General features: G+C 37.2%; 1 protein-coding gene across 3 annotated transcripts in view; it reads right to left on the bottom strand.

The window, feature by feature from the left end:
* The window catches only part of Zranb1 (zinc finger RANBP2-type containing 1), a 67,352-nt gene that overhangs the window by 34,895 nt on the left and 19,965 nt on the right, over positions 1-12,492 (bottom strand). For 2 of the 3 annotated variants that reach the window (XM_013347874.2, XM_026781721.1), the window contains exons 2-3: positions 7,634-7,798; positions 5,420-6,270 (exon numbers count right to left, since the gene is read on the bottom strand). In XM_013347874.2, coding sequence (XP_013203328.1) covers positions 5,420-6,270; positions 7,634-7,674 — 892 coding nt within the window. In that variant the 5' untranslated portion in view covers positions 7,675-7,798. The remainder of the gene's footprint in view (positions 1-5,419; positions 6,271-7,633; positions 7,799-12,492) is intronic. The other variant, XM_026781722.1, reaches the window with a different exon arrangement.

The raw sequence follows: 12,492 nt of genomic DNA, 5'->3' as shown, positions 1-12,492 counted from the left end.
AACAAACAAAAAAGTACTGGCATGGTAGCACACACCTTTAATTCCAGTACTGGAAAACAGAGGAAGACAGGTATCTGTGAGTTAAGAGGCCAGCCTTGTCTAAATAGTGAGTTCCAGGATAGCCAAGACTGCATAGAAAGACCTCACATTAAAAATAAAAATAAAAACAAAAACAAAAAAAAAAAACAAAACAAAAAACTGGCCACTCAAGTATAAGGCCTGAGTTGAGATGCCCAGCACATGAAAAAGCCCCATAATTCAAGAACTAGTGAGATAGACAAGAGGAGCACTAACTAGCCAGTCAGTCTAGCCCATCTCAAAAAAACAAGGTGGAAAAGAAATCAAGAAAGATACTTGTCATCAACCTCTGGCCTCCTCAATCACATACTTGCACACACATCCATCCACACAACCAGACAGGCAGACATAAGAAACAAAGTAAGACAACAACATACCTGGACTAGAGTAAAGAGAAATGACCAGATTCTAAACATTCTGAAGGTGGAATCAACAGGATTTTCAGACAAAGAGAAATTAAGTAAAAGAAGGGCTTGAGTAACAGCTCAGTGATGAAGAGCAGAACAGAAGACCCAAATCGAGCTTCCAGGACACACGCTGGGAAACACACAATTACCTGTAACTCCAGCTCCAGAACAGCTTACACCTCTGGCCTCTGTGAGCATCTGCACTCATATGCAAATGCCACACACAGACAAACAATGGAAATGAAAATAAGCCATACATTGTGGATCACACCTTTAATCCCAGCACTTGTAAGGTCTAGGCCATCCTGATCTAAACTGTGACTTTGAGGAAAGCCAGACCTCTGTAGTAAGACCGCGTCATGGAGGACAAAATAAAATAAAAATAAATCTTGACTTAAAGTAATGGAGAAATAGGAGAGAATATAGTATAGAAGAATAAAGGGTTAACCAAAGCTTCTGGAAAATGAACTGTCATTGATCAAGATGGGAGACTGAGGGCTGGAGATGTAGATCAGTTAAGAGTACTTTTCTAGCATGAACAAAGTTCCACATAAACCAGATATGGTGAACACTTCTCATCTCGGATCCATGAGGGAGAGGCAGAAGGATCAGCATTTCAGTCAGATCCTGTCTCAAAGAAAAAGAGTAAGGAGGATCCCTCACTGGCTTTGCAGTGAGTTTAAAATAGAAAACACTCTAGGGGAGATTTTAGTAGGTAGATAATATAAGTCTAGGGTTCAAGTACATGTGCTATAAGCACAGATTTAACTTAGGAATTGTATGACGCTTTGCATCTTTTGACATGAATCACAAATTAGAGCACAATTTCACCAGGATCAGTCTCAACACAGCTCCAGAACAAATCTGTGGACTAATTAGGTATTCTGCTCTATGCTCTAAGTACATGCTATCTAGCAAGAAAAACAAGAGAACTAGCTTTTACCATCCAGGCAGCCCCAGGTAACACTTTTACTGACAGCACATTTGGGCACTGTCACCCCCCAACATCCTCTCACAACATAACATGACTTATGTGAAATTTATGCCCAATAACCACAGAAGCTTGTTTGCTCAACACTGTTGATGCTTTTACAATAAGTCAACTTTCCTCAATTTTATTTTATCAACTTCAAAGCTAGCCTGACTTTGAGAATCTTTTTCGATTTTAAGTGAGAACATCTCATAATTTGCATTCAGAATATAATTTTATCCCTGCTTTACACACACACACACACACACACACACACACACACACACACACACACATTTTGAGACAGGGTCTCATTGTGTAGTCCGAGATGGTCTGGAGCTCACAGGAACCCACCTATCTCTGGCCTGAGTGCTGGGATGAAAAGTTGGGTCACCATGCCTGGACTAGAGATGATTTTATAACTCATAATATACCCACATCTAATAAAACCTGGGGAACATGCAGGACGGTGGTGGCACAAGTCTTTAATCCCAGCACTTGGAGAGCAGAGGAAGGAAGATCTCTGAGTTCAAGGCCAGCCTGCACTACAGAGTTAGTTCCAGACAGCAAGGGTTACACAGGGAAACTCTTGTCTCAAACAAAACAAAACAACCCTTTTCAGTACATGCCACCACCTTTCTATTAGCCTTACTGCTTAGGTGGTTTTGTCTTCTTAATTAATCTAACATAATGTAAACAAGCTTTTTAAAAAGTAAATGTAGGTGAATGATATTTACACTTCAGGCTATGACTATCCAACAGACACAGGGTCATAACTTTTGACCTTATGGTTAAAAACATTCAGCTAACAGGACAGACAGAATCTACCTTACCAAGAACCATACACAAAGTCCAATACAACTGAACAACAAAGTGGTGCAGGACAATTGTCTATATTCTGTCAATTATATTTTAAATAAACGCTGATTGGCCAGTAGCCAGGCAGGAAGTATAGGCGGGACAACCATACAGGAAATAGAGGCAGGTCAATGAGAACAGGAGAATTCTGGGAAGGAGGAAGCTCATTCCTCTGCAGTCCTGTCCAGACACAGAAGAAGGAAGACGTGACCTGCCCCACTGAAAAAGGTACTGAGCCATGTGGCTAACATAGGTAAGAATAATAGGTTAATATAAGTTCTAAGAGTTAATAAGAAGCCTGAGCTAATGGGCCAAATCAGTTTATAACTTATGGAGACCTCAGTGTGATTTTCTTTGGGACCTAATGACTGTCGGAACCAGGCAGGACAGAAACCCCAACAAGCAGACCTTCATGTGCCTACAAAGGAACCTATAAATGAATTAAGATCAGATCATACTGGCCATACAATTTTGCTCTATCATTTAAAAATGAGCTCATAGCTGTTAAAATACAGAAATCGGGACAGTAATTTAAAAGAATTAAGAATATGTAAAATAAAATAAATGGGAGTACCAAGCAGAGTGAATAGCTGTAAAGACATGAAATACTAGCAAACATGCTGATTGTTCTACCTTGTGTTTACAGAGAGAAAAAAAACAACATATTTAAATACATTTTTTATCCTGGGATCCTCTAACGTAAGACACTATAAACTTCTGATTCCTAAAAGAATTCTATAACCCCTCAAACAGGTAAAGAAGTTAGTTCATTTCCATCTGTAAATTTATATACACTATTTGTATTGTAACCATACGATTAAAATACAGATAGCAACTACGACTGCAAATGTGATTTACAAAGACTATAAACTACCACTGAAAATGTGATTTTAGGTATTACAAAAGCATACAAGTAATTAAGACAATCACACTTAACACAAAAGGTCATAATTCATTAATATGAATGACACATTCTAAAGGTTAATAATATAATGCTAACCCAACTTCCTGAAGTCACATTTTTGTGATATTTTTAACAGAAAGCAGATTGGTGGGATGGGAAGGAGGTGTTAACTTCCTAATAGGTAAAAGGTTCCCTTTAGGTAACAAAAATGTTTTTAGGGCAAAGCAAAGCAGACTGTGTAACATTACAAATGTATTAAAGAGGTACCAAATACATAAATTTAACCCAAGTGGAAAAAAGTAGTAAAGAACCCCCAAGAAAAGGGATGAAATAAGACTGAAGTGTCGCCGGGCGGTGGTGGCGCACGCCTTTAATCCCAGCACTCGGGAGGCAGAGGCAGGCGGATCTCTGTGAGTTCGAGGCCAGCCTGGTCTACCAAGGGAGTTCCAGGACAGGCTCCAAAGCTACAGAGAAACCCTGTCTCGAAAAATCAAAAAAAAAAAAAAAAAAGACTGAAGTGTCAACAGAACATGGTTCATGGCTCAATGGGTAAAAAATTAGACTAGTTACTAAGTGCTACTATGACTAAAATCCAGAGGCTAAACTGCTAGAACATACATTTTGACAGTATAAATTTAAAAACAAAAAAACAAAACAACCTTCAGATTTCAGAGCTGAAGAGATGGGTTAAGAGCACTGGCTGCTCTTCCAGAGGACCCAGGTTCAATCCCCAGCACTCACACAGCAACTCACAATTCTCTGTAATTCCAGTCCCAAGGAATTCACTGCCTTTTTGGCTTGCCCAAGGAACTGCACACATGTTGTGCACAGACATAAAAGCAGGCAAACCAAATGTGAAATTTTTAAAAAATAAAAAAAAAACCTACACATTTCTTTTGTTTATAAGATTTATTTTTCTTATTTTTAATTGTGGGTGTGTTTGTGTGTGTGTGTGTGTGTGTAGCTATTTACACCTGGGTGGGGGTGCCCCTGAAAGTCAGAGACACTGGACCCCCTGGAGCTGGAGCTAGGAATGGTTGTAAGCCATTTGATATGGGTACTGGGAACCAAACTCAGGACCTCTGGAAAAAAGCAAGTGCTCCAGTACTGAGTCATGTCTCCAACCCTGAGAAACCTTAGATTTCTTCAGAATCTATTTCTTAGATTTCTACATTTTCCATACTCATGGGACTACTTCCTGAAGGATTAATCACATGAGAGATGCTCTTGTTCCACACCAAGTTTAACCTTACAAATTACTTAAACATTTCTAAACAAAAGTAAATGTCAAAGTAAGTAACCCACAGAAATAATTTAAATGAAATCCAAACACCTAATCTACTAGGGGAAGGGGATGTGGGGAAAAAAAAAACTTTTAAGAATCAAGTAACACTTTCTGATGGGTAGATCTCTGTGAGTTTGAGGCCAGCCTAGTCTACATAGTGAGTTCCAGGACAGTCAGGGCTGTGTAGAGACCCTGTCTCAAAACAAAACAGAATTAAGTAACACCTTTATGAATAAACCACAAATTATTAATTCATCAAGTTAGTAGTTGGAGAAAATCTTCCTCCCACCTATCTCTGTCCTTTAACATCTCTGAACAAACACCACACTCAATATTATGTGTTTCTTCAGGAAAACACTGAAAACATAATATGCATAAAATCATAATCTGAATTATGGAATTAGCTGGCTATGTGAAATCAGTTCCACCAAGTGTGTAAATATTTACTACATGACATTCATGTTAAGTTAACATCAGCAATTTCAAGGTCATTTTCAACTTCTTGGAGTCACACATTTTTGTGATATTTTTAACTTCTGACTAAAGCCTCTATCATCACAAGATGCTCATACTGTTTACAAACATCCAGAAACAGCAGCTGGTGTTCCTCTGTCACATCTTGTTACAATAAATAAGAGCAATAATTTTAAACTTCAGGTATATACTTTCTCGCTGATGTGCTAACAGTCTTTTTTACTTAAAAGCTTTCTCTGAAGTTGATAGAGGCATGTACACAACTGTGCACTTTGGTACAAGGCAGACAAGGTGAAAAAAATACAGACCTTTATATGTGTATACTTGAACTATCATGCCAAATGAGTTAAATGCTAAGTAATACTGACCCTCTTTTATTTTTCAAGCCATTTTTAATACCTTTTCCTATCTCACTCAAAATAATGAAAAAAACAGAAACTTACCCACACAGGCATTGAGGAATAACCAATCAGTCTTTTTCATCCTATTTTTAATCTGCTTTAGCTTTTTAAAGTCCACTTCAAGTTCCTCCTTGCTACCAACAGCACCAGCCAATTCAATCCTCTGAAAATCCATGTTCACTTCAGAGTCCCGTTTTGGAGTTGGAGGCGATCTTCTTTGGCTATTACCACTACTGCAGCTTCCCCTCCACCGAGCTCTGTCTTGTTCATTTATTATTGAAGAAGCTTCTTCAGTCTCTGCCAACTCTATTGCTTCAATGTTATTAGGTCTGGGATGATCACAAACAACACATTTTTTAGCCTTAGCCCAGTTTTCATATGTGCAAACAGAACAAGTCCAATGCTGGGTCCTTGTATTCAGTTTATTTCTATCATTATATTCTTCACAGGGATCAACAGAAAAAGCAACTGGTCTTGAACCAGATCCTGAGGATTGAGGAGATTCTGTGGGACTCCTGGTCCTACGTTGGGATAAGCACTGGGTACATCTGATTGCTCTTGGCCAGTTCAAATATGTACACATGTGGCATGACCATTTATTTGCATTCTCCATGCTGTATGAAGACTTAACCCTTGGTCTTGCACTAGAGTCTGGACATATCAAAGGACTACTTCCACCTTCAGTACTAGAAGGATCCCAATCTCTACCAACATCACTTGAACCACTTTTAAATGGATCTTCTGTAATAATTGTTCCACTGGGTCTCTGGGCACGACACATAGTACACTTGATTGCAGACGGCCAATTTTCATACGTACAATATTCACAGGCCCACTTAATCCCATGTTCTGACATTGTGTACTTCTTGAAGTGAGTTATGTCAGGCAGGAAGCTATAAATAATTAGGACACTGTTATTAAAATAATAGTTACATAATCCCACCTCTGAAAATATGCCCCAAAATAAAAAAATTAAGATAGAAAATAATTATTTCTTAAAAGACACATTAAAAATTTCTTATTGGATTAATCGACTTTTGTAGAATTCTTTTTGTAGCTACTTTTATAGTTCTCTTCCAGAGAGCTATTGGCGATAAATTCCCAAAAAAGCTCTTAGACTTCAGGACTTAAGGAAAGCTTATTTTGGACTACTTAAAGTGATAAGAGGAGATGAATACAGACTTGTTCTACAGGGGAAGAAGATAAAAATAGGTAAGTCACTAATGGAAATTACTCAATTTCAGCTCAGCTGCCACCATTATTTTAGAAGTTAAAAAGACCTGTAGGCAAGGGAAAGAACACAAACCAAATAGTACCTTAAACACATAACCACTCTCAAATTACAAACAGTGTGGATCATGCTATTTATAGTATATCTGATCCATTAATTCAGAAGATCAAAGTCCTACCTAATTATCTTTGCTAAGGGAGAAAAATAGCTTGAAAGTGTTAATTATTCACTGCTTTTAATTAGCAAAGAAAGATGTTGAAAAGCACTATCACAATTAACAAAATAGCATGATAAACTAGAAATATTCTATATTCTCAAAATCTAATTACATTTGGAGAAAAAAAGAAAAATTACATATCATCTATATGCTCAGGAAATTCAAATGGACAAATATCTTTAAAAAAAACTATTAGCATAATTGTATCAATCTATTTTTGAATGTTCATATTTGATATTTGAAAAATATACACTAAAAGTTAATATTTTTAAAAACATACTTGCTATCTAAAAGGTCCTAGAAGCTGGGAGTGCTGACACATGCCTGTAATTCTAGCACCTAAAAGGCTGAAGCAGAAGGATCTTGAGATTGAAGATAGTTTGGGCTACACAGTGAGAGACAAGTAAGTCAAATATTCCCAGGGCTCTACAGTGGGCTTACTAACAGTGCACTATAATGAAGACTTTATTGTTTCATGACAACTAATTCATAAGTGAAACAGTTTATATGGCAAACTTAATGATATTTTAATGACTTAAATTACACTATACAACCTCTCAATTTTTCAATCTGTTCTAAATTTAGTGCCTCCCCCATAACCTACTTTAACCAGAAAAAAGATTCCTAGGCAGGATGATAGGTATTTTTCCTTCAATCTAAACCTTAGAAAGCCAAATTACTTTATAAGTATATTATTCTGTTCCTGCCTATCAAATCTACAGCCCATATACAGAGTGACCTTTGCTAAGAGGACAACTTCACCATAGAAAGGATGCTATTTAATAGCTAAAACAAAAATCACACTTACTAAGATTTTAGTTTCCATGCTATAACCTCCACCTTGCACATGGTTACAATAAAGATAAATCAGACCAAAGACAAGAGTCAATCTTCATGCTGGCTCAGACTCTGACTTCCTCAGGAGATACTGCAAAACGTGTAAGTGGTTCTGTCTGACTGTGAATAGCTATTCCTGTAAAGGAGACCAAAACTGAATTTCACTTATAGCCTTCTATATTCAAAAGTATTTTTAGAAAGCCAAAATTTTAACCAATTGTATTTTAATTAAACTTACTTATTTTAATAATGGACTACTATATTTAGAATTTTACTTTAACACAGCAATAAAAGCAACTAGTTTATTGGGTTGGTCAGTCAAATTAAACATGAGAAAGTTTTCTACATAATGTGCTGTGTATGGGCACAGGCACATGTGCACATGCATGTCTCCTCATTTTTTGGACCCAGGGTCTCCACATATAGGCCAGTTTAGCCTCAAATTTGCAGTTCTGCCTCAGTTTCCCAAATGCCTGTGGTTGTAGGCATATACCAATGCAACCAACAATATTATCATGAGTATGAGCAGTGCTAAGTCAATTCTAATCTGTACTACTGTAAAGGAAAAGGTAAGATGATCTAAATAAGTAAAAAAAAATTACTTATAATTTATTTTGAAATCTTTTTCTCTTATAATTCTATTTGTTTGGGTTTTCAACCCTTACTTCATAACCAAGTAATTTAAATTATCTTGTTTGGGCATTTTTAAAGTGTGTGTGTGTGTGTGTAATGCCATCCATTTCCTTAAAGGCAGGCTCTCTTACTGGCCTGGAGCTCCCCAACTTGGCTAAAGTGACTGGTCAGTGAGACACAGATCCTCCTGTCTCAGTCTCCCCAGCACTGGGGTTCACCAATACTGCCTTTTTACCTGGGTGCAGGGACCAAACTCAGGTCCTTGTACTTGTAAAGCAAATGCTTTACCAACTGAAGCATCCTCCCAGCCCCTTGCTTAGATTTTTAAATTTTTATACACACTGACTGTACGCAATCTAACAGCAATCTGAAAGTGTGTTCAATGGCAGGGAACTATAATCATACAAGCATACATAAAGTGGACAACAGAAATTTAGTGGCAGTATTCATATTTATTAGGCATTTCCTTCCTTTATTTTTCAGAAATGAAATGTAAATAAATTACTTATTCACGCCAAATTGGAAATTATAGTGAGCATGCAGAAAGTTACCATAAAAGAACACATGTCATAATAAACATATACTAAAGCAATTATGGTATTTCATTTAAAATGTTTACATTCAAAATCCGTGCTTGCTTTAACGTATGTGCTTGTACTGCATGTTCAACTAACAACCAGTTATCTTACTTTAACTAATCTTCATGGAATGAGGGCACTACTATACTTAAACTTTCAAAACTGACAAAAAAAAAAAAAAACCTGTCACTGACACATATTGGAGCAAGATGGCTCAGCAGGTAAAGATGCCTGCTGCCAATCTTGACAACCTGAGCTTATTCCTGGGATCCACATGGTAGATGGAGAAAACTCCTACAAGCTGTCCTCTACCTCCCTGCCCCATGCTAGCTAAAGTATACAACTCACAAAGGCACACAAAATGAAATTTTTAATGTAATAAAATTCAAAAATAGTAATAATCACATCAAGACTACCCTGGAAGCAGAGTTCAGTGGAGGGCATATCACCCATACGCAAGGCCCTGAGTTAAATTTCAGCACTATATAATTATCATCATGACTGTTCATCATAAATGCTATCATAAATGAAGAACAAACAGTAATTTAATATCCCTGACCATTCTGAAAATACAGGTAACTGTGCAATTCCAAATTGAAATTCAAGGAAGACAAGAGACGTACACTACACTACTTTTTATAGAAATACATACTCCAGGGAGTTGAATTAACAGAAAGTATTCTTTTCCTTCCAGATTTGTCACATGAGGCATATAAAATTATTTTCAAGGCAAATAGTTCTAAGAGGGTTTTTGTAAAACAGTTTTCTTTTTAATTTGTTTATCTGTGTGTCTGTGTGGGTGTGTGTGCACATAAGTGCAGGTGCCTGCAGAGGCCAGAAGAGGAATTACAGAGTGGTTGAAAGTTGGAGACCAAATAAAAGTACTCTACAAAACAGTACATGCTCTAAACCACTAAATTATCTTCCAGCCCCATAGCTCTTAAGAGTTAATGCTATATTTTGAAAAGGGACTGTAATTAAATATCATGGTAACATATTATAGCGAAGTCATTTAACTTAGTAAATCTAATTCTGCATACAATCGAGGTTTTCAAATTCTATTCAAGGACTCATTTCAATAAACTGGTACAATAAAATCTGCATAACAGGATTTTTAAGGATTTTTTTTTAGCTCTTGGATTCTTTTCTCCACAGAACTGTATGTGTTGCACTTGAACCAAGTAACATTTGTCTTAAGAGTCACAATTATGCCCATTTCTTCTTAAGAAGTCTTTATTGGTACTAGAGAGAGCATTCACTGGCTAAGAGTCATTGGTGCTTTCGCAGAAGACTCAGGTTCATTTCCCAGCATCTAAATGGTGTCTCACAACTATCGTAAACCAAGTTCCAGGGGATCCAACGCCTTCTGACCTTCACAGGCACTAAGCAAACATGTGGCACACATATGTACGTACAGGCAAAACACACCTACAATAATTTAAAATTATATTATTCTGCTTAGTGATTAAGTATTATTTATGAAGTATTACTAAGCACTTAAGAAACAAAGTCACATCTAATTTATGCCTCAAAACGAAAGGTACTATACTACAAATCTCAACCCTCTATTAAAAGCCTTATAAAATGGGATGGTGGTGTAGTTTAGTGCTGAAGTGCTGGCCTGGCATGCCCAAAAACTCCAGATTTGGTCACCTGCACCACTGTAAAGAAAAAAAAAAGGAAAAAACTTGTGAATAACCCTCATCAAGCACAAACTCTTTAAGAATATAAGCTCAGTTGCCAGTAGTTTCAAATGATAAACTATTCAAAAGGATTAATTAACTTTCTTAACATAAACCATACATATGTAGTTATTAATATGAATCTGTGGAGATTTATAAATGCTCACGACGCATCTTAGAGGACTATAGAAAATAAAAGACGGCACTCCATACACACCATTTTCAAGTTCTCTTAAAATATTACAAATTCTAAATTACAAAATTTATTTAAATTAAAAAAATTAAAAACATTGCTTGAGCCAGGCAGTGGTGGCACTCACCTTTAACCCTAGCATTTAAGAGGCAGAGGCAGGTGAATCTCTGAGTTTGAGTCCAGCCTGGTCTACAGAGTGAGTTCCAGGATAGCCAGGACTACACAGAAAAACTCTTGTCCTGAAATGAATGAATGAATGAACGAGAAAGGGGAAAAAAAAAACACTGCTTGACTCCCACTCAATTTCTCTTTTCTCATCTTTCTAAATCACTATCTTCCTCACAATCATCAGGAAAAACAGTGGTGCTACAGCAGGATCCTGATGACATGGAGAACCCACTAACCACAAATCTAATCCCATTCCAAGGCTCAGATAACTTATCAAATCCCCATTAAACCTTCCCTTCTTCTCATTAGGCAATTCTATTGCAACTTCACCAGTTTCTACAAATGATACCATTCATTATCCCTAAGCCCAGCTGAGAATCTCAGAATCACCTCAAATTCTGTCTTCTACGCATTTTTTTTCCAATGGTTTCCATCTGATCAGCTTTTTGCTTCCATCCCACGAGCATCAATCCTTCCTAGGTTCAGGTCAGAACTACCATAATAGCCTCCTAAGCATCTTTGTTTTCTAAATACATCCATCTGACTGTTATAATAGCAATCCTCTTTTCTGAAGCTTTCTCTAATATAAGCTCTCAGTTCCCTCCTGTAACAACACACACAAGTCCACTCACTCACTCACTCACTTTCAAATACACTACATGTACCCTCAACTTATAGACATGTTATCACTCCCAAAGATATACACGAGTCATTGCCTTAGATATGCTCATCCTTAAAACTCAGTTACCTCTGATCATAGGAAGCTCTCAGATGACTCCAAGGACATTTCAAGCAATCATGCTTTGATTGATATTTGGTCTTACTGTATTTCCTCTTAGGATTAATTTCTGGAAGTTTTTCTTACATCATTCACTCCCACCAATTTTCAATCAGGGCAGCAAACGTTTCAAAAACCCCATCTCAGGGATTTTAGAGACAAAGCCTACAGACTAGTACACTGTGTTTTATAAGACCAATAAAAAAACAGATAACATCACAGTCAGTGACCTGGAAAAAAGCTGAACAAGATAGTCCATGTCTATAATCACAGCAGTTGGACTCAAAAGGCACAATGATAGCAAGCACAAGACCAACCTGAGCCACAGTCAAACTGTGTCTCAAAATCCCAACTACTGGGGACATAACTGAGTAATGTACCCGGCATGTTCCAAGGCCAAGTTTAATTTCCAGCATCTAGCACTATTAGGAGGAGGAAGTTCCAAGCCACAGGCACTGGGAGCCCACAGCTGGTAGCAGAACCAGAGAAACCAGAAGGAACCCAACGGAATACAACGAAAAACAACACTTCACCTAGAAAAGGTAAAATATGCAATGCCAAAAGGTAAAATACGCAATGCCAAAGTTTAAAAAACAAAAACAAAAAAAGAACTGAGGTTGACATTCATATCAAGATTTCAAAGTTCAAATCAAGCTGATTTAAACAAAACAAATGAAGTACCACCTTTCTACCTGAGGTTTTAGGCTGGGGTTCATATTTGATACATCTGAGATATATTCCTAGCTAGCTAGCCAGATTATAAACTTAACAAAAGCTAGCTAGTCGGGCGGTGGTGGC

The sequence above is a fragment of the Microtus ochrogaster genome, chromosome 8 (assembly GCF_000317375.1).
Source record: "Microtus ochrogaster isolate Prairie Vole_2 chromosome 8, MicOch1.0, whole genome shotgun sequence".
In the NCBI taxonomy this organism is placed as follows: domain Eukaryota; kingdom Metazoa; phylum Chordata; class Mammalia; order Rodentia; family Cricetidae; genus Microtus; species Microtus ochrogaster.
This window is presented reverse-complemented; position numbering and strand designations above follow the sequence as displayed.